General features: G+C 45.8%; 1 protein-coding gene across 5 annotated transcripts in view; it reads left to right on the forward strand.

Annotated features, from left to right (window-relative positions):
• The first annotated feature begins 6,570 nt into the window (after positions 1–6,570).
• C1H14orf180 (chromosome 1 C14orf180 homolog) overlaps positions 6,571–22,439 on the forward strand; it is a 38,646-nt gene continuing 22,777 nt past the window's right edge. For 2 of the 5 annotated variants that reach the window (XR_009557130.2, XM_088673528.1), the window contains exons 1-5: positions 6,571–6,703; positions 9,701–9,879; positions 13,807–13,885; positions 14,774–14,881; positions 17,316–17,448. Coding sequence is in view for 4 of the 5 variants with exons in the window: in XM_088673528.1 (XP_088529654.1) it covers positions 14,864–14,881; positions 17,316–17,448 (151 nt within the window). In the remaining variant the exon portion in view is untranslated. Of the gene's footprint in view, positions 6,704–9,483; positions 9,880–13,806; positions 13,886–14,773; positions 14,882–17,315; positions 17,449–22,439 lie in introns of those variants that run through there. The other 3 variants (XM_088673541.1, XM_088673544.1, XM_088673533.1) reach the window with 3 other exon arrangements.

Consider the following 22,439-nt stretch of genomic DNA (forward strand, 5'->3'; position numbering starts at 1 on the left):
CCTTGTCACCATCCTCCATGGGGGGCTGAGTGGAGGGCCCACTCAGTGGAGCAACTGCAGACATTCAGCCCTCAACATGTGGAGGGTAGTGGGATAGCTGGGTAGTGGGATAGCTGCTGAAGTAGAAGCACCAACCGCACAGAGAGAGGGGGAAGGTTTTCATTTCCCCTCCTTCCTGCCTCTCCATCACCAGGGTTGCAGAGCACCAAGGCCTGGAGAACCAATGATCTAGGCAGTTTCCTAGGGTAGCAGAATTCCAGTGACTCTAGTCTAACATGGAAATCCTGTAGTGGCTTCATATGGTGATTCACCAAATTTATCTCACAGAAGGCAAGTCCTATCTTGCAAACCTAGACGAGTTCATAGAGGGAGCTAGGGATAGCTCTGTGGATTGCTCAGCTGGTAGAGCATGATAGAGCTCTTAATCTGAGGGTCATGAGTTCAAGCCCCACTTGGGGCGAAATATTCCTGCATTGCAGGAGATTGAACTAGATGATCCTTGTGGGTCCTTCGAATTACTCTATGATTCTATGAGAGTGGCTTCATGAAAAATTCACAAGCATTTTAGTGCAGATCTCTCCTAATATACACATTGGCATGCAATATTGCCTAATATACGTGCATTTTGAAAAGTTAACTTCCCCAATATAATGCAGTTTTGTATAGTTTTCACCATACACAAATTTGTATGCACACTATTATATGCAATGTTGTGCACATTAGTTTGTTGAAGAACAGCATTGCGAGATTCACATTTTGAAGGATGGCTGTGTTTCAGATTGTGCACAGTGTTGCAAAGTGCAAATTATGCAGACGCGCCTTTAAACATAAACCGAATCAAATTCCTCTCCCCCTCCCCCATCCCTAGCCATGTTGCTGACATTTCCAAATTTAGACTCGCACGGCTTCGAAATCATATCCACCCAAAACAGGTAAGTCACATCGTTGCAGTTACAATCAGCCCCCAGTAAGGGGAGTTGAGGCTTCGCGTCTTCCTTGGCTTCGCAAACCGCTTTTGACAAGGTCACATCAACAGCCATCCTTTTGAAAACAAAAGTCAGAAATCAAACACTGTTGGATACACAAAGACATCTTCTCTGCACGGTCAGTCAAGCAGCATCTCTCTGTCCAAGAGGTGAAGCGGAGAGAGTGAGAGAAAGGGGGGTATTTCTGCCACTGCGATCATTAGGTCCTGCTTTCTCTGTTTTGAAGCCAAGCAAATGAAGCGTGTTTTGGAAGTCAGGGGTCTCCTGCCCTTTTCCACCTGAGTGACAGATCTTAACAGACAAGTTGCCTCTAATGGACAACTCTGCCTCCCATCACAGTCACGGACCTCCCCCCTACCCATTAGTAGTGCATGGCAGGCGCAGAAATTACTTAGATAGGGAAAGCAATCAAAGGGACAGGCTGGGTGGAAAGGGACTTTTATAAGTCATTGCAATGCGTGATGGTCACAGCCAGCAAGGCGCAGTGACCCCGGGGACCGCTCATGGCTCAAACACCCCAGCAAAGATGGTCATTAAACTCCTAAACCCTGACAGGAAAATATATACGGCGGAAGCCTTAGAGGCCCAAGCAATTGCCATAAAAAATTAACCATCTTCCAGTGGATTTTATTTTCCAGTAAATGCCACAGAGCTCATAGGTTTATGGGAGCCCTGAATCTCTGTGGCACGGAAAGTGGGGATGTCCACCCGGGGAGGGGGAATAACAAATGTTCTCCCTGGTGCCCAGACCAGGGAACACGGAGGCCAAGACATCATTATTGTGTTTCTACAAGTGCCTGGATATGATTTGCAGTTAAACAATCTGCAGTGGAATAATCACTTCCTCTATTTCCGATGTTCAGAAGTGAGTGCCGCCACATAACCAAACAGACTCAATCATGAATTTGTTACATGAAGATTAGCTTCGTTTTGTCAATCCTTAATCTTCCATGCCATATAGAGGAGGGAGAAAGGTTGTTTTCTGCTGCTCCAGAGAAGCGGACATGGAGCAATGGATTCAAACTACAAGAAAGAAGATCCCACCTAAACATTAGGAAGAACTTCCTGGCAGTAAGAGCTGTTCGACAGTGGAATTTGCTGCCAAGAAGTGTGGTGGAGTCTCCTTCTTTGGAGGTCTTTAAGCAGAGGCTTGACAGGCATATGTCAAGAATGCTTTGATGGTGTTTCCTGCTTGGCAGGGGGTTGGACTGGATGGCCCTTGTGGTCTCTTCCAACTCTATGATTCTATGATTCTATTATTCCATTGTTCAGCTTCGTTGGGTGTCATCAAGTTCTCATTTTATGAGAGAGGAAGAATATCTGCCCCCAACTTAAGGAACGCTCAGATTTGTGTCTGCCCACTCCCCAAGTTCTTCTACAGTTCATAATGTTAGCACATCTGCATGCTGTTGAGCAAGTGGTCGAGATAAATGATGAGCTGGATTCAGTTTGCATTTAAAAGAGAAGTCCATTAAATCCACACTTTCCACAATAGGTGAAACGAAACGCTTCTGTTTGTCAAAATTTGCACCTACCCAAATTTTGTAATGTGGTTCTCCAGCCAAGCAATGTTTACAAAAATGCACGAGAGAAAGTGTGCCTAGAAATGAATATGTTAGTGAAAATAACGTGCAAAACAAATAACTGTGTTCATTATTTGAAACTGCATGCAAAGGTGTGTTTATTAGGAGAAATTCACATTAAAATGCTGGTGCATTTTCATGAAGATTTTGCTGTGTAAATGTTGAAAACTGAATTTGAGCTTGGGGAAAAAAGAGAAATGGAGAGAACTGAACTGGACCAGTCCAGTGTTGGTGTGGACTCTTAGACACTTTTACTGTTTTCCGTGCATAAGGTGAGGGAATGGAGAGATGTCCAAGGAAAGAAAAGCCAAATGCTCATCCTAATGGACACACTCTGTTTTTGAGGTTCCGATATGCCCTTCTAATTTCCCGTCCTGCTGTTCACATAAATAGCTACTCTCTACCAGGCAGATTCCCACAATACTCATCATATGCTCCATATCAACAAACAGCAGCACAGTACAATTTACACTACACAGAGAAGACCTGCACGGAATCTGCTTTTTAAAAATCTGTTTTTTTAATCTGTTTCTTCTGCCTGGGTCTGATAGAATTTGAGCTTCCATTTCGCCCAATGAACAATAGGAACGGACCCCCTACGTTAAGCACGCCACTATCTCTGCTCGCAGCCCCCTGGCCCCCTGCTGTTTCGTGTTTATTAACTGAGAAAAAAACATGGGCAAATTGCCACCAGGACTGGTGTACTTCTGACGAAATCAGCAGGTGCCCACTGCCCTGGGAAGATGCCAAGCGAGCTGGAGACTCCTGATTACCCATCAGTACCTACTTCAGCTGTCAAAAGGTTGATTGGATGGGATTGTCTTCCAAATAAGCACCGGAACATCAATTTGCAAAACGTGCGCATGAGATGGAGGAACTGTGATGTGCAGAGGCGCCTGACAGGAAGTTCAAGTGTGGGTGGGAGGCTTCCTAAACATGCTTGTGGGTTTCCCGTATGCATGATCTGGTTGGCCACTGCGAGAACAGAATGGTGGACCAGATGGACCATTGGCCTGAACCAGCAGAGGGTGCCTGTTATGTTCAGGACCAGTGTTGCCATCTCACTTGCCCACCAACAAAAAATAGGCTGGAACCAGCAAATTTATGCCCCTTTCATGGATCAATGCCTTGTCGTGGCGAAGGGGCTTGTATAACTCAGGGAAGCTATGAGCTATGCCATGCAGGGCCACCCAAGATGGACAGGTCATAGTGGAGAGTTTTGACTAAACGTGATCCACCTGGAGAAGGAACTGGCAAGCCACTCCAGTATCCCTGCCAAGAAAACTCCATGGACAAAGACAACAAGCATATAAAAGTTATGACGCTGGAAGATGAGCCCCTCAGGTCGGAAGGCGTCCAACATGCTACAAAGCCATTGAGCACATCCTTTGGGGATCCTGTCATCTTCCATTCTGTGGACATGACCAAGCCAGCCTAAACGTTGCTGAGACAGGAGTGTGAACATGCTGGGAATGTGGGCTTGGGAGAGCACATCTTTGTTTGAAACACTGTCTTGCCATGTGATGCCCAAAATCTTCCTGATGCAGTGCATGTGGAAGGCGTTGAGGCATTGCTCCTGGCGGCAAGTTGCCCACCACTCGGCAGTGTGATCAACACGCAAGCCTGGTGGACCTTCATCTTGGTATTAGATGTGAGCATCACATTCTCCCACATCCTTTTGGAGAAGTCATTGCTGTAGCTGCCTTGCCAATTTGCTTGTCCAGTTCAGTGCCAATGGAGAGGTTGCTGGTTTTGTCTAACCTGGAAAAAAAATGATGAGATATTTCTAATTTATTTTAAGAAATACTACTGTATTATATACCACGTGGTGCTGTGGTTAAACCACTAAGCCTAGGGCTTGCTGATCAGAAGGTCGGCGGTTCGAATCCCTGTGACGGGGTGAGCTCCCGTTGCTTGGTCCCAGCTCCTGCCAACCTAGCAGTTCGAAAGCACGTCAAAATGCAAGTAGATAAATAGGAACCGCTACAGCGGGAAGGTAAACGGCGTTTCCATGTGCTGCTCTGGTTTGCCAGAAGCGGCTTTGTCATGCTGGCCACATGACCTGGAAGCTATACGCCGGCTCCCTCGGCCAATAATGCGAGATGAGTGCGCAACCCCAGAGTCGGTCACGACTGCACCTAATGGTCAGGGGTCCCTTTACCTTTACCTTTACTGTATTATATACCACTGAGTGCCCATTCTGCGGGGCCATTCTGGTTGCAGCATTCATCCTTCTGTCGTTCTAGCCTAGTTCACTGCAGCTTAGAAAGAAGTACTTGACTTTAGATAAACCATGGTGATGTTTTCCCCAGGAGCCCAGCAGTGGTTTTCCTTTTAGGGAATTAGCCCTGATCTTCATTTATTCCTAAGCCTCATCTGTAGACTTCTTAAACGAAAAAGCTGAGCAGCTGGAATGTTCATAAACGTGCCAGAGCACTGCAGAAGCTGAGACAATAGCTCTGGTTCTTCCAGAAACTGTACATAGTATTCGCCCCTGGCTTTTGGGGGCTGGGGAGCAAAGTCGCTTCCAGACTGCTTATTTATCAAGCACTCATCCTGATTTGCTTGCAGCGAATTTACAAAACACCAGCTGTTTATTAAGTATCTATTCTGATTTGTTTGGGGGGTGGGGGTTTCATAGAATCATAGAGTTGGAAGAGACCACAAGGGTAATCCAGTCCAACCCCCTGCCAAGCAGGAAACACCATCAAAGCATTCCTGACAGATGGCTGTCAAGCCTCTGCTTAAAAACCTCCAAAGAAGGAGACTCCACCACACTCCTTGGCAGCAAATTCCACTGCCGAACAGCTCTTACTGTCAGGAAGTTCTTCCTAATGTTTAGGTGGAATCTTCTTTCTTGAAGTTTGAATCCATTGCTCTGTGTCCGCTTCTCTGGAGCAGCAGAAAACAATCTTTCTCCCTCCTCCATATGACATCCTTTCATATATTTGAACATGGCTAACATATCGCCCCTTAACCTTCTCTTCTCCAGGCTAAACATACCCAGCTCCCTAAGCCGTTCCTCATAAGGCATCATTTCCAGGCCTTTGAGCATTTTGGTTGCCCTCTTTTGGACACGTTCCAGCTAGTCAGTATCCTTCTTGAACCTTGGTGCCCAGAACTGGACACAGTACTCCAGGTGAGGTCTGACCAGAGCAGAATACAGTGGTACTATTACTTCCCTTGATCTAGATGCTATACTCCTATTGATGCAGCCCAGAATTGCATTGGCTTTTTAGCTGCTGCATAAATGTTGTTTACAATGTTGTTTAAGGCACTATCCCATGCTCTGTAGTGCATTTCCCCATCATTTTCCTTACCGTAGAAATGCTTTTCCTCTCTCCTTTTTTTGACATGGGCTTGTTGTGCAATAGTGCCAAAAAGCCCTTTTAATTTCACCATGTGACTTTGTCAGTTTGAGATTGACTCCTACCTGCAAAACAATGATTTAGGTTGCAAACACGCCATACATGTAAAGCACATTCCCCACTCCAAAGAATCCTGGGAAATGTAGTTTAACCCTCACAGAGCTACAATTCCAACCACCCTTAACAAGCTACAGTTTCCAGAATTCGTGTGTGTGTGTGTGTGTGTGTGTGTGCATTAAATTTATACTGTGTACATAGCCAGTCTGGAAGTGTCCTCAATTTATACGTGTTTTTGTAATAATTTGGGGGAAACCACAATTTTTTTCTGAATATCAGTTCAACCCTTGCGTTCAGCTTGATGCCTTTTTAGTTTATTTATGACCCAGAAGAAAAAGCATCCTTAAAGCTGACCAAGAGCTGCCTTTTCGACTGTGCAAACAAATAAAAGGAAAACCTTTTGAGGCGCAAGAGCTTCGAGTTCAAGTTTTTAAGAGTTTCAGTTTTCAAGAGCAACAGGAGGAAGTGGAGACAGAGATACAAACGAAAGCTTTCATAGGCCAAGAGGAGCCTGTATTTATTCTGCAAGCTGTAGCTTTTCTGCTGCTGCTTCTTGGCACTGACATTTCCCCTCACTTGATCTTCGGACAAATGACAGGAGTGTTAAACATGCTGCACCAATATACACAGGCGGAGAAACTCTGTATATAGCTCATTTGCAGATGGAGCTCCTGGCAAGCAGCACCATCATCCACGAAAGCTCCGGAAAGTAAGTCTAGAAATGCACAATAATCTGACTCCTCTCCTTATGGTTACAGGTAGGTAGCCGTGTTGGTCTGGGTCGAAGTAAAATAAAAAAATTCCTTCAGTAGCACCTTAAAGACCAACTAAGTTTTTATTTTGGTATGAGCTTTCGTGTGCATGCACACTTCTGGTATCTGAAGAAGTGTGCATGCACACGAAAGCTCATACCAAAATAAAAACTTAGTTGGTCTTTAAGGTGCTACTGAAGGAATTTTTTAATTTTCCTCTCCTTATGTTTCTGCTGTGCTGAACGTTAAAAAAAATATGCTAGAGATATGCACTGAGGGGGTTCTCCTTTCGATGAAATTTGTTCTGAATTTTCCATTAGGATCTAGGAACACAGGAAGCAACCTTATCCTGGGTCAGATCATTGGTCCACCTAGCTCAATATTGTGTGTGCTAACTGGCAATGGCTCTCCAGAGTTGCAGGAAAGTTGTCTCTCCCAGACTTACCTGGAGATGCTGGGGATTAAAAGTGAGACCTTCTGTATGAAGCACAGATCCCTTGCTGCTGGGCTGCAGCCCTTCCCTGAGTAGAGTTGAAAACAGAATATTATGTTGATTGAGTATGTTGGTGGCAAAAAACAACAAACCCTCTTTCAATCCAAGTTGAATATTGGTCTTAAGGAGAGAGGGGTTAGAGTTCAAGTTCTTGGCCTAGTACCAAGTGATGCGGGGGTTGAAGGCAGCGTCTTGTGCGAGAAGGTTGCAGTGTTGCAACCTTGGGAAGTATTTTTCTGCAAGGTCAAAATCTCCTCCATGGTCCATCCTTGCAGCCCTGCGCACACCTGGGCAGTCCAAGACAGGACCAGCTGGAGATGTTTCAAGGGCAAGATAGTTGTGGTCCAGCTACTTGTGCCAAGGTAAAAAAGAAAAAAAAGAAAAAGGTAAAGGACCCCTGGACAGTTAAGTCCAGGGTTGTGGGGCTCCTCTCACTTTCAGGCCAAGGGAGCTGGTGTTTGTCCACAGACAGCTTTCTGGGCCATGTGGCCAGCATGACTAAACCGCTTCTGGCACAATGGAACACCGTGATGGAAACCAGAGTGCACGGAAATGCTGTTTACCTTCCCGCCACAGTGGTACCTATTTATCTACTTGTGCTGCGTGCTTTCGAACTGCTAGGTTGGCAGGAGCTGGGACAGAGCAATGGGAGCTCACTCCGTCGTGGGGATTCGAACCACCGACCTTCCGATCAGCAAACTCAAGAGGCTCCATGGTTTAGACCACAGCGCCAATCAGCCTGCTGTCACCAGGTTGGAGGCTAGAGGGCAGAGGTGAATGTGTGTGAAAACTAGCCTACTGATGGAAAGATATTCCGCACATCCAGTTGTAATTTGAGACTCTGGGCTTAATGGTCTTGTGGTGGAGTCCCTTTTTTTAGATGATATTGCTTTACATACTTAAAAACCTGGTAAGCCAGAGCTGCTGCATCTGGGCTTTTCCTGCTCCTGTGGCTGCGCAGGGCCCTGGGCTTCTGTCCCAAAGACCTACTTTGATGGTGCCACCAGATCAGAGCAACTGCCTTCTCCGTCACCAAAATGTACAGGCTGAGCAGAGAAGTAGCAGGCCCACAGTTCCTGAAACAACATCCACCCCTTCTCAAAGAAACAGCTGCTCATTGACAACGAGATGCAGAACCTGAAATTAATTTCCCTGGCCAAATTGAAATTCCCCTGGCCAAATGCAAACAGTCTCTTTTGCTGTGTACATCCGCCCAGGCTGAAAGCTGATTTCAGCCTCCATCCTGGGAACGGAGGAAGCTTTCAAACGCCATGTCAAAGAGCAGCACTCTCCCCTCCTGGGGTCTCCAGAAACTGGTGTTCAGAAGCATTGCTGCATCCGACTGTGGAGGCAGAACACAGTCTTTACCTCCCTGAACTTGTTTAACCCTCTTTTCAAGCCATCCAAGTGGGGGGGGGGAAATCACTGTGGTGGGAACAGGGATATTGGGGTGGGCAGGTCCGGCGCAACCATTGGGCAGAGGGAGACAACCACCTCTGGGGTTGCAGCACCTCCTTGGATCTTGCCCTCTGTTGGAGGGTAGAAGCAAGAGAGTGACATAAACTAGCCAGCAGCTCTTAGGGTGCTGACGGATGCTGATAGCTTGTTGCCAGAGTTTGACTCAGCCCTCAGTCCATTCACTTTCTGGACATGGGAAGGGGAGCCATCTTGTCCTTTGCCTCAGGCAGCAAAAAGTCTTGGGCCAGCTCTGAGATAGGGCAGGGCTGTACATGCCATGCCCAGTCCACACTTGATTCCTCCACATGCCCTGTCAATGCCTGAACAGAACTCTTTATTGCCCATCATAGAATTGTAGAGTTGGAAGGGACCGCGAGAGTCATCTGATTCAACCCCTTGCAATACCAAATGACATCTATTATTTGTGCCCAAGCCAAAAAAGAGGGCTCTATCTAGCTCACGCCAATGCAGCTGAGGAAAGTACAGCCTCTTCTAGGTCCTTAAGATCTCATATCCTAAGTCCTCCTTTCCCTGCGGAAAGTAAAAGGGACGCAACATTTTTCATGCAAAACCCACACCGCAGCTTTCTGTGGCTTTCGTGTTTGCAGACATCATGAAGCAAAAGAAGAATCAATTTCTCTGTGACTTTATGCCCTTCCTCCTCCTCCTCCTCTTCTTTTAATTTGATCCAGCAATAAAACTACTCAGCCGTAGGAGTAAAAAAATATCTGGGAAAATTGCACAGCTAAACGCTCTGTTGGCAAAGTCTGCTTCAACAGCAAAGTGTTTGGTTCTGCTTTCGGATTCCGTTATGAGCTGCATAGATCCCTCATTGGTCTGAGAGGCGGCCCAGTGCTTTTGGCCTGCCAGCCTTCGCAGAAGCTTCGCCTTCTCCCTTTCTGAGCAATTCAAGTCCCTTCATTTAAATTTCAATGGAAACTTTAGTGTTTTCAGCCCTGGCCAGTCTGCAGCTGAACGGCTCCTCTCTGGATCTTGTTTCCAGGTCTCGAGAGGACTGGGTTTGATCACCTCGTCTGATTACATCTTTGACAGCTTTAAAGGAGTTTGCAGAAGGGGAAAGGAGAACAGCAGTGGCTCCCGTGAAGGTTTGGGAGCCAGGATTCCCAAGTTTCGATGCACCTGCCGGAGACTTCAGAGTACACCTTGCCCTGCAAGGAACAGGTACAAACCTCAGCCCCCCCCTCTCTCTCTCTGTGTGTGTGTGTTCCGTTTTGTTTTTTGGTAAAATAAGAAACTGCCTTATATTCAGGCTGAACATTGGTCCATCTAGCTCAATATTGGCTGCACTGACTGGCAGCAGTTCTCCAGGGCTTCACACGGAGGATCTCTCAGTTCTACCCAGAGATGTCGGGAATTGAATTAGGGACCTTCTGCAAGCAAAGCAGAGGTACAGCCCTTCGCCATACAATCTTTCAGCTTCGTCCTTGAAACAAAGTCTTGCAATGGAGAGAAAAGCAGAAGCTTTAAGCTGGTTGTCTCAAGTCTCTTGGAATGCTTTAGCGGAGGAGGTCCGTTTTGTATTTTACTTTTAAATACAAAACACATTTTTTTTGGGGGGGGGGTCCTTTGAAAGCCAGCCATCCTGCTGGTTGTTGTTTTTTTTAAAAAAAAAACCTCTCCCTCCAATAACAAACAGCTGTTAAGCAGATGCTGGTTTCTCAACGGTTCATTCTTGTGCAACTGTTACACAACTGCCAGTACCATACTTGTAAATTCCCGTCTGCAACAACATCCTGTCGGTGCAACAAATGTCCCACTTAGTGACTTTCACTTAGCACTAAAATTAATTTATTATTATTATTTATTAAATTTGTATACAACCCTTCATTGTCAGATCTCACAACAATTTCACGGCATTGGATGCAACCCCATTTTCCCCCAGTGCTTTTTAAGAAGGATCCCATATTGTGAAGGAAATGTGGTACAGTTGAATAGATCACTCACATAGCCTTAAGAATATACCGTATCGCCTTGCATGAAAAGCAGCATCAGCAGTGGCCGGGGGGGGGGGACCTCCCTTCTGTATCAGCTTCCATAGGTGTTCAACTAATTCAGGCATCCCCAAACTTCGGCCCTCCAGATGTTTTGGACTACAATTCCCATCTTCCCCGACCACTGGTCCTGTTAGATAGGGATCGTGGGAGTTGTAGGCCAAACATCTGGAGGGCCACAGTTTGGGGATGCCTGAACTAATTGCATATCTGCCTTTGGAGAGATGTTCCCACACAGCCCAAACCACTAACTTTGTAGCAGCCCGCTAATATTGTGTACAGTTCTGTCCAGCTCACTTCAAATAGGGTATTAATGAGTTGGACAATATCTACATTGGCTGCCAGTATGTTTCCGAGCACAATTCAAAGTGTTGGTGCTGACCTTTAAAGCCCTAAATGGCCTCAGCCCTATATACTTGGAGAAGCATCTTTACAGGGCCAGCCCTAAGGCAAGGCTGGGTGGCGCAATGTGCCAGGGCGCCAGGGCGCCGGGGGGGGGGTGCCACGCTGCTGCGCCTGCAGCAGCCGCACTTTGTGCTGTGCCCGCCAGACAGCCATGTTGGGAAACGGGGTGGGGTGGGGCACCAGAGGGATCTTCGCACCACGGCGCCAGGGTGCCAGATATGCTTAAGACGGCCCTGCATCTTTACCCCCCATTGTTCAGCCCAGGCACTGAGGTCCAGCTCTGATGGCCTGGTGGTTCCCTCACTACAAGAAGTGAGGTTGCAGGGAACCAGGCAGAGGGCCTTCTCGGTATTGGCGCCTGCCCTGTGGAACGCCCTCCCATCAGATGTCAAGTAGATCAGACATCCAAAGGCAGCCCTGTATAGGAACATTTTAAATGTTTGATGCTTAAATATGGTTCCATAATTTATTGGAAGTCACCCAGAGTGGCTGGGGCTACCCAGTCAGATCAGCAGCAGCATATAAATATATTATTATTATTATTATTATTATTATTATTATTATTATTATTATTATTATGGCAACCGAAATGATCAAGGAGATGTAGTAACTCCCCTATGAAGGAAGGTTGCAACATTTGGGATTTTTAAGTTCAGAGAAAAGGCATATAAGAGGTGACATTGTAGAAATCTATAAAATTATATGTGGCATGGGAAAAGTGGACAGAGAAAAGTTTTTTCTCCTTCTCTCATAACACTAGAACTCGTGGACAGATAAAAGGAAGTGCTTCTTCACACAACACAGAGTTAAACTATGGAACTTCCTGCCACAGGAGACAGTAATGGCTACTAACCTGGGTGGCCTTAAAAAAGGATTAGGCAAATTCATTGAGAAGAGGGCTCCCATCAGAATACTAGAAACATGATAAAACATCAAACATTAAAAACTTCCCCAAACAGGGCTGCCTTCAGATGTCTTCTAAAAGTCAGATAGTTTTTTGTTTCCTTGACATCCGATGGGCGCCACTACTGAGAAGGCCCTCTGCCAGTGGGAGGCAGCAATGCTTCTGAATACCATTTGCTGGAAACCACAGGAGGAGAGAGTGCTCTTGCGTTCAAATCCTGCTTGCTGGTTTCCCACAGGCAATTGTTCAGCCACTGTGAGAACAGGATGCTGCACCAAATGGGCCATTGGCCTGACCCAGCAGGGCCTTCTTATGTTCTTAATCAGGTTGCAACGGGACATGATGTTTGTGGTTGTTTTACACGGCTCTGGATAATTGCACCTGACAAAGGGGAACCCCATCCTTCGCTCTTGCTGTGAAAGGAGGCTATACCCTATTATTTACCGAATGCGTCCAGAACATTAGAGCTGGAACGCTGAACGGAGGATCGGTTGACGCGTGGGAAGCTAGAGGAACAGTGGAAGCATCCTCCCTGATTAATTCATTATCAGCCCGTTTGGTGAGCCTGATACACCAGCTTCCAGTTACACCAGCACACTTTGCTGCCTGCTATTACACAATTTTGTTTTCAGATTGTACGAGATAAGGTTACTTCATTATTAATATATGCACAACCGCACACATATATATACATAAATGTTGTATCTGTGCCGGAGCACACAGCCTCTGGAAGTGTTAATAGTTAAGATAAACTAAGTCCATTATCACTGGGAATGACTATTTCTATGACCCTATTTGCAATAAAACCAGATTCAATGATATGAGAAAATTGCTGGGTTTTGGAATAATTGAACCAGGCTGCATGAACCCGTACAAATGCATCATTTACAAAGTACTTTGCTTGTCTCAAGTATTTATTCCTGCAGAAGGAAAGGGGGGGGGGAGAAGAGTTCATATTGTTTATGCTGTTTTCCTATGTGCATACTCTGTCTATATCTATCTATCTATCTATCTACCGTATCTATGTATCATCTATCTATCATCTATCTATCTGTCTGTCTGTCTATCCATGCACACACACACACACACACACACACACACACACACACACACACACAATGTCTACTGTTAGACTTCCCATTTCCTTCCTTGGAAAGGGCAAGAGAGGAACTGTGAACTTCTGTTGATTCACATTCTTCTTTAGAAGACTTGGCAGTGATCGAGAAGACCTCTCACTCACTCGAAAACTTGCAAAGTGGTTTGCAGAACTATTCATTTAAACAGTCAACATACATATACAGTATACCGCTTGTATCAAAAATATTATCTTGACCTTATATACCCAACGGATCGGTGCATTCTGCAGGAGAGAGCAACATGCAGATACAGTACCATCTGATCAGGAGCCCCATTCCACATGATGTCGAAACCAGGCACCTACCCTACAAATTTCCCCCATGTTACGTATCAAACTGGTACCCTCTTCATAGTCTTTTCCGTGCCTCTCTAAACATGAAATATGAAGAAAGCCTCACCCAGCACTTTCTTAGACTAGATGATCCTTTGGTCCAGCAGCCTCTGCTGGTCTTCTTTTGTTCTGTTGTCCACATCAAAGTAAGAGTCAGCTGCCAGGCTGATCGACTTTCCTACATGGAATGCGGTGGTCGTAGAGAAACTGTCATTGTCTTGGCCAATGGCAGCAAAATGTCTTGGGCCAGGAGCTGAGCTCTAATGGTTTTCATACCCATCATCAATGTTTTTGATTGTCATGGCTTACTCCCCCTTCAGGTCTGCTTGAGAGCATCTCCGTGACCATGGGGCAGTGGCTGTGAGGAAGCTGCATGTTTTTGAGGACATAAGTGCCCAGGTAACTGCTGCCAACTCTGTAATCGCATGTAATCACACTTTGGGCAGGCCTGGTACCCAACAGTTTTAGATAGCCCATGGTTGCAGTGGTTAAAGGGTTGGACTAGGATTTATGAGCATAGGATCATTAGTCTATCTAGTTCGGTATTGTTGGCATATAGAGTCTATATGCAGAAGAACCCTACCTGAGAAGGTTGTGGTGAGGATCTCAAGGGGAGGGGAAGAACCATGAACACCTTCAGCTCCTTTAAGGAAGGTGGGATATAACAAAAACAGGGCCTGCTATGCCTGCCCTGTGACATGCATATTGGCAGTGCTGAATGTCTAATTCTGCAAGCTCCCATTTTTAATTTCCCAGAATGCCCCTGTGGCATCATCCTGCTGATGTAGGAGAGGGCCCAACAGAGACCACCTTGTCAAGGACCACATAAAGCCAGTTCTGACTAAGGACCGAGGAAACTGCCTGATAGAGAGTCTGCCTCGGTCTATCTCACTCAGTATTGTCTATACTGATTGGCAGTGGTTTCCCAGGACTTCATATGGAAGTCTTTCCCAGACATATTTGAGATTCTGGAGATTGAACCTGGGACCATTCAGATGCAGTGCACATGCTCTGCCACTGAGCTACAGGGCTTCCCCTGGACACCTTGTGTGCACAACCCACCCAAAGCATCTCATTCTACAGATGCTCAACATCTGTGCAGCTCCCATTCATTTCGGTGGGTCTTATGCAGAAGAGCCTGCTGCTAGTGTCAGGAATGCTTTGATGGTGTTTCCTGCTTGGCAGGGGGTTGGACTGGATGGCCCTTGTGGTCTCTTCCAACTCTATGATTCTATGATCCTAGTGACTTGGTCAACCTGTGCTAACTGAGTTATGTGATCCTTGCAGAAGCCATGAGCCAGCAAAGTTCCCAAGACTTTCAGAAGTTCCGCAGATGTCCATTTTTTGCAGCATGAAGGCATTCCTGCAGATTCTCCAATGCACTGTGAAGGAAAGGTAAGGTGGATTCTTGGAATACTTCTCCAAGCTGTTGCTACCAGTGTGTTCACAGCCCACAGAAGCACTGAGCAGTCTCTGGTGACAAGAGATGGACCTGTGCTGCTATCACTATGCCCATGGGCAGGAATTGGCTGAGATTGGCTCAGTTGCCGTGATGTGGGGCTCTAGAGTTAGGGATTTGGAGAACCTCTTATTTGTACTTTCAAGTTACATAAACTGTTTTTTTAATGTGGGGGTGGATCTACACACAGCAAAAAACAAACACTCTATGAGTCAGAAATCAAATCATTATAACAAAAAAACACTATGTAAAATTGCATAGGGGTTTTTTTACTCTCCACCACCATCTGGTGTTGCATGTTTATAACGCATCCAAAACACTGTTTTTTGACTAAGGTAAAGGTAAAGGGACACCTGACCGTTAGGTCCAGTCGTGACCGACTCTGGGGCTGTGGCACTCATCTCATGTTATTGGCCGAGGGAGCCGGCGTACAGCTTCCAGGTCAGTGTGGCCAGCATGACAAAGCCGCTTCTGGCGAACCAGAGCAGCGCACAGAAACACCATTTACCTTCCCGCTTGGAGTGGTACCTATTTATCTACTTGCACTTTGACGTGCTTTTGAACTGCTAGGTTGGCAAGAGCTGGGACCCAGCAACGGGAGCTCACCCCATCACGGGGATTCGAACCACCAACCTTCTGATCAGCAAGCCATAGGCTCTGTGGTTTAACCCACAGAGCCACCTGTAACTGAGTCCAAAGTGCTAGTAATGGTAACAAACCATGGACTAGTTTTGCATTGTTTTTAATTTTTAGTTTTAAATTGTTGTAACTTACCCCGGGACCTCACGGTGTAGGGAAGAAATGTGAAATTTCAGTAACCTTCTCATAGTCTCCAACACTTTGAAGTCAAAATCCAGGGTGCCATCTTTCTGGATGCCGTCTCCCCCCCCCTTTATAATTGCATGACCTTGGCAGCCATTTTGGTTGCTGCGATTTTGCAAGATTTCACGTTGTGCCGCGCCCCCAAAAAAACCTGCTTTTGGGGGGGGGTCATGCTACGAAATCACACGAGATCACATCAACCAAAATGGCCGCTGTTCTCCCGCGATAAAAACCAGGATGTCATGGACATCCTTACAGAACTTCCCAAATGACAGACAAAGCTTCCATTGTTGTGCAGCTTATAGTGACCCAGTAACAACTTTGTCCATGTAGCTATGCCTGAGGCATTCATAACTTGGCAGTTTTATGGTAATCGAAAGCAGCATTAGACTTCTGCATCTCACCCAGCAGTAAAGAGGCTTCGTATCTGAAAGGCTTTTATAGGGCTTTCGTCCTGGTCTTAGGAAGAAGACAAAGGCAACGGGGTCGACAAATAGCCCTAGGAAAAGAAAAGAATCAGCTCTTGCATGTGCTATTGATGTGGCAGGAACAATAATAATAATAAAAAAACTATATTTCAGCAATCATCGCAGAGCCATCTTGACTGAACGATGTACGTTTAATGATGGCAGATCCCAGAGTTTTACCAAGGACTTTTAAAAGCAAATCCTCTGCAACAGTATATCATGTCTCTTCCCAACTAAAATTCCATCAATAGTTTTACTGAAATATCTGTAGGAAGCCCTAATGTTCAAATCCTGCTTTATTACTGTAATAATGGATCTAATTTGTAAAACAGATAAAAATGTGGCCTTAACGATATTGGCATGGGAGAGATATACAATCCCTTCCTAGCTAGGTTGTTTTCTGGCTATTTTAGGGTTGCTTTATTTCAAAAAGTAAAAACCAGGGCACCCCGAAAGTTGTTGGGATTTTACGAAAATGCAAAAAAAAAAAACCACCATGATTTGACTTGTCTAAGATCCAGGACAAGGCACCACCTTTCGGAAATTCCCCCGGACGTCAATTCCGCCTTTGAAATCTAGAAGTATGGCAGCTATGGACTGTTTTTAATTCCTAGAGAAAAACGAGGGCAAAGGAATGAGGGCAACCATTCAGAAAGAGAGAGAGAGAGAGAATCCCTGTATGGGACAGCTGCATATTCAGCTGGACTAGATCAGGCATGGCCAAAGTTGGCCCTCCAGCTGTTTTGGGACTACAATTCCCATCATCCCTAGCTAACAGGACCAGTGGTCAGGGATGATGGGAATTGTAGTCCCAAAACAGCTGGAGGGCCAACTTTGGCCATGCCTGGACTAGATGATCCTCAAGGTCCCTTCCAACTCTGCAATTCTGTGATTGTAAGAGGGTGGATTGGTGTTGAAGCAGCATACCTAAATAATCACAAAACCTTTCCCATAAATGGTAAGTTGAGGAGTGCTGCCCTCTCAAAAACAGACATTTTGCCCCAGTAAAAAGATGGGTTCAATAATTCAATGCAGCTCTGGTCGTCGTCTGTGTGATGTAGATATTGTTTTTTCTTTTTAGACTCACTACACCAAAAGCCCTCCTTCCATATTGAGGAAAAGATCATCCGTGAACAAAGCTCTCAGTCAGAAGCAAAAAGTAGGGAGAAGAGTTCGTTTCCAGGAACCAGAAGAAATTATTGGGCGTGCTCATGGTATGCTTGATATATGACACTAACAGCTCAGAGTTGGTCTCTCTCATACCCTATCCCTTTGAGGTTTTATTTGCGAGCTCCAACCATCTGTTTACCCTAGAACTGTCACTGAGGCCCTTTCATTGTACCTGGAGCCACGTTGAAGACCCTCTGGGGACTTCTAGAGGCATGGTTGACTGACATAGAAACTAATTACATATAAGAAATCAGTTGCTGGATTGGACAAGGCATAAATAGAGGCCGAGAAGAAGAGCACTCTGGGAAGGCAGATGCACATCAAGGCTTCATTGGCTTGTGTGGAGGCCACACAAACCCAAAAAGCCTGCTCTAATTTCACAAATATTGACCTGGTTTCATATTCTTCTGTTTATGCTGCCAGAGTTAGGAGTGAAATGCACAGAGACAGAATCTGCAGGAGTGTGCTTCTAGCCATGGAACCATAGTCTTGGGAAGGAACCTTGGTGTCATCCAGTCCAAGGAAGCTAGTATGACAATTTGCCTGATAGAGATGATGCTAAGTACTCTCTCTCTCTCTTTGGCGATCACTCATAGCCAAGTAAGATTGTCTTCCATAAACTCGGTTTTAACAGTATTTGACTGTGGAAGCCAATTCTGGATCCACATGTCCTTCCACAGTGGGGACATAGGCAGGGCAGTCTGCAGCAGGTCGGGCGCCCTGGCGCTGAGGCACGGAGATCGCTCCGGCGCCCCCGCCCTCGCAGTGTCCTGCCCGGCTTCCGCACGGCTTTGTCGCGCAGCGCCCCACCTCCCGGCCCGGCGCCCTGGCACGCCGCGCCACCGGGGCCTTACCTAGAGCCGGCCCTGGACATAGGTTTCCGGGGGGGGGGGAGTTGGTCACAGTGAGGGTTTGCCAAACGTGCCTTCCTCTTAGCATGTTTCTCCCTTTCATCTTGAGTTTGAGCATCTTTAACGTCCATGACACTTTGGTAAAGGCTGTTCTCCAGTTGGGGCACTTGCAGGCCAGTGTTTCCCAGTTGTCGGTGTTTATACTACATTTTTTAAAAGATTTGCCTTGAGAGAGTCTTTAAACCTCATTTGTTGACCACCAGCATGACGCGTTCCATTTTTAAGTTGGGAATAGAATAGTTGCTTTGGAAGACGGTAATCAGGCATCCGCACAACATGTCCAACGAAGTTGATGTTGAAGAGTCATTGCTTCGACACTGGTGATCTTTGCTTCTCCCAGTACACTGACATTAGTTTGCCTGTCTTCCCAAGTGATGTGTAATAATTTTCAGAGACACCGTTGATGGAATCTTTCGAGGAGATGGTGTTTAGGGAAGCTTTTAATGTTTGATGGATTTCTGTATTTTAATATTTTGTTGGAAGCTGCCCAGAGTGGCTGGGGGAACCTGGCCAGATGGGCGGGGTATAAATATATTATTATTATTATTATTATTATTATTATTATTATTATTATTCCATGTTTCACAAGCATACAGTCAGCTAAGCACTATCACACCTCAACATTACAACAGGGAAGGGCCATAGCTCAGTGATAGAACATCTGACTTGCATGCTGAAGGTCGTAAGCTCAATCCCCAGAATCTCCAGGTGGGGCTGGGAATGACTGCTGCCTGGGACCCTGGAAAGCCACTGCCAGTCAGTGTAGACAATACTCAGGTGGGTGGACTAACGGGACTGACTTGGTAAGGCAGCTTCCTATGTAGTGAGAGAGCTGAGTTCAGTAGTTCCCAGTGGCAGTCATCACGCTTAGGACTGCAGCTTTTCAACCCACATTCTGCCTTCTATAATTTACACCAGCTGTTATAGAGTTATCTGGAACCCTAAGTCCAAAATGGAAAACTCACACCTGAAATATTTTGGTAAGACAGGGAGGGGAGCAGGGAACAGGGTGAGGGATCCTCATGTTTTGGCTGCCAGCTCCAGCACTTGTGTGCTTCAACATAAACAGTCTCTGACAAATGTGATTTTGCTGTGCGTCAACACACACGCCATCAATAAGGCTGAGCTACGGATTGGGAAATGAAAGCTTTCTGGCACCAAAGACATTTTTCCATTTGCAGTACATTTCTTCCTAAATCTCAACTTGTGTGGGTGTGCTTTTTTTATTTTTTATCAACAAATGTCATTCCAAAACACTGTTGGATGATAGATCCAGAATGTAATAAGAGTCGCTTTTTTTTTAAAAAAAGAAAAGCTTATTCCCCTCACTCCCACCCACACCCTAGCATTTTATTATTGTGTTACATTTTCTTTTGGGAAATAGTACAGAGGACTGGTTACAAAATCCTTGTTTTCTTGCAATGGGCTATATTTCTGCAACAGGAGCAAAGCCATCCACATTGCCTTTCATCTTTGAGAAGAAATGAACATTCACCCAAAGTATTATCTGCTCAAGACATTCAATAAAACCCCTATCTTTCCAATCGCCGGGTATGATTATGTTTTAAAATCGTGAAATAGAGCTTAAAGATAACTACCACAAATGCATAATCTAGGGTCTGAGGAATTAAATCATGTAATCTCTTTGGAGGGGAAAGGGAGGGGATTCTCAATTTTCTGAATGTCAATATCCTTGCAAAATTTTCAATTCATGTTTTCCTGCATTTCCAATTGCAGCTGCTGTTGGTCTTTTAGCATGGGGGGAGGTTTGCATAGGCAAGAAAATGCTATAAAAATGGTGCTGGGAGCACAGAGGGAGGGAGAGAATAGGCCAAAGTGGGTTACAAATGGCCACTTTTTTAATCGGTTGCAGTGGGGGCAGGGGGGCACTTTTTACAGCTTGATACTCCTGGACTCCCATGAACTTGCAGTCAGTCCTATCCTACATGGCACGTATCTAAACACTTTGATATGATGGACACAATTGGGATGGTTCCCCCCCCCAAAAAAAATGATGCTTTGCAAAGACCTGTGGTTGTTTGTGCGAGATGTTCGAATGAAAAAGAACATTTCAGCTTCCCTACAGAGCCAAAGAGCCCTCTCACCCCTATAAACTCTCAGAATGCTTTCCATTTGCAGCTATAAATACTATGACATTATTATCTGCTCCCTGTAATGTTTTCAGAAAGTTCCATTTCCTTGTTTCACCTGTCATGGCTCGTGTGTGTGTGTGTGTGTGTGTGTGTGTGTGTGTGTGTGTGTGTGTGTGTTCTGTCACATCACAAAGCTTCAACAGTGACAGGAGAATGTTTATCTGAGAACAGATCCCAACACGCGTGTTGGAATTTCCCCTTTCACAACAGACTGTTCCATTTAGCGGCACATCTGCTGATTGTCATCAGGGACAAGCTGCATGTTAACTCAGCAAATCACAGTCTGAATCCCACAGCTGCTGAGTTAATGATGGAGACGGCGGAGGCAGAAGAAGACAGGAAAAGGGAGAATGGTGGTGGGAAGAGAAGAGGTTTAATAACAGGTGCCAACTCCCTGGGGCCCTGGGCATCTGAACACCCACAAAATTCCCCATGAAGGGACAAGTTTTGGTGCCAGGGCCATGCATGCTGCATGGCATCCATGGCCTTGGGAATCCATGGTTGTGGAGGCCAAGCTGGCACTTCTGGGCTTAATCCTTCCTACACCCATCTATTCTCCTCTTGCAAGACTATGTTTTCTTCCCAGGGAGCCCCAATTTTGGCTAGGGATAATTTGATACATTGCACACACACAAAAGAAAGGAAGAAGAGGAAAGCAATTGGTTTCAGTTTTACAAACTGATACCAGGGTGAGGTTCTAAACATATTTACTGAAATGTAGCTTCTCTGCTGAAAATCGCATACAGCGGTACCTCGGAAGTCGAACGGAATCCGTTCCGGAAGTCCGTTTGACTTCCAAAACGTTCGGAAACCAAAGCTCAGCTTCTGATTGGCTGCAGGAAGCTCCTGCAACAAATCAGAAGCCGCAGAAACCACATTGGACGTTCAGGTTCCAAAGAACATTCTCAAACTGGAACGCTCACTTCTGGGTTTGCAGAGTTCAGGAGCCAAAATGTCCGAGTATCAAGGAGTTAGGGATCTAAGGTACAACTGAACTGTCTCTTTTCTCCAGACTGTGTACAACTATGTACAGCTCTGTGTTGCAAGCAACCTCATTTACATTTATAAACACTGGCGAGGCACTCAGATTACATCTCTTCCCACTGTTTTAAGGTTTAACTCGTGACGACGTCAAGAGAGGAGTCCCGAGCTGACTTAATATACCCTATGATGATGATGATGATGATGATGATAATAATAATAATAATAATAATAATAATAATAATAATTTATTATTTATACCCCGCCTACCTGGCCGGGTTCCCCCAGCCACTCTGAGCGGCTTCCAACAAAATATTAAAATACAGAAATCCATCAAGCATTAAAAGCTTCCCTAAACAGGGCTGCCTTGAGATGCCTTCTAAAGGTCTGGTAATTGTTATTCTCTTTGACCTCTGGTGGGAGGGCGTTCCACAGGGCGGGTGCCACTACCGAGAAGGCCCTCTGCCTGGTTCCCTGCAACTTGGCATCTCGCAACGAGGGAACCGCCAGAAGGCCCTCGGCGCTGGACCTCAGTGTCCGGGCAGAACGATGGGGGTGGAGACGCTCCTTCAGGTATACTGGACCGAGGCCGTTATGGAAAAGTAATGGCTCTATGCCTAAAGCTTTCTTTTACAACAACTTATAGACAATGCAATTAAAAATAATATTTTGTGTAAATTAAACTTATAGCCGCTTGTTGCCGCTTGAGGCTCAGGTAGCCTGCGTACCGCAGATTGCCTTCCATCAGCTTTGGCTGGTGGTCCAGTGACGCCCCTATCTGGACAAGGAGGGCCTAACATCTGTTGTCTCTGCTCTGGTAACCTCAAGGCTAGATGACTGCAACGTATTATATGTGGGGCTGCCTCAGAAGATTGTCCAGAAACTTCGGTTGGTGCATAATTGGGTGGCCAGGTTGCTCACCAGGGTGAAACGGTTTGAGCATCTTACACCAATCCTGGCCTCACTGCACTGGCTGCCAATTAGTTTCTG

Source organism: Zootoca vivipara, chromosome 1 (genome assembly GCF_965207765.1).
Source record: "Zootoca vivipara chromosome 1, rZooViv2.hap1.1, whole genome shotgun sequence".
NCBI lineage: Eukaryota > Metazoa > Chordata > Lepidosauria > Squamata > Lacertidae > Zootoca > Zootoca vivipara.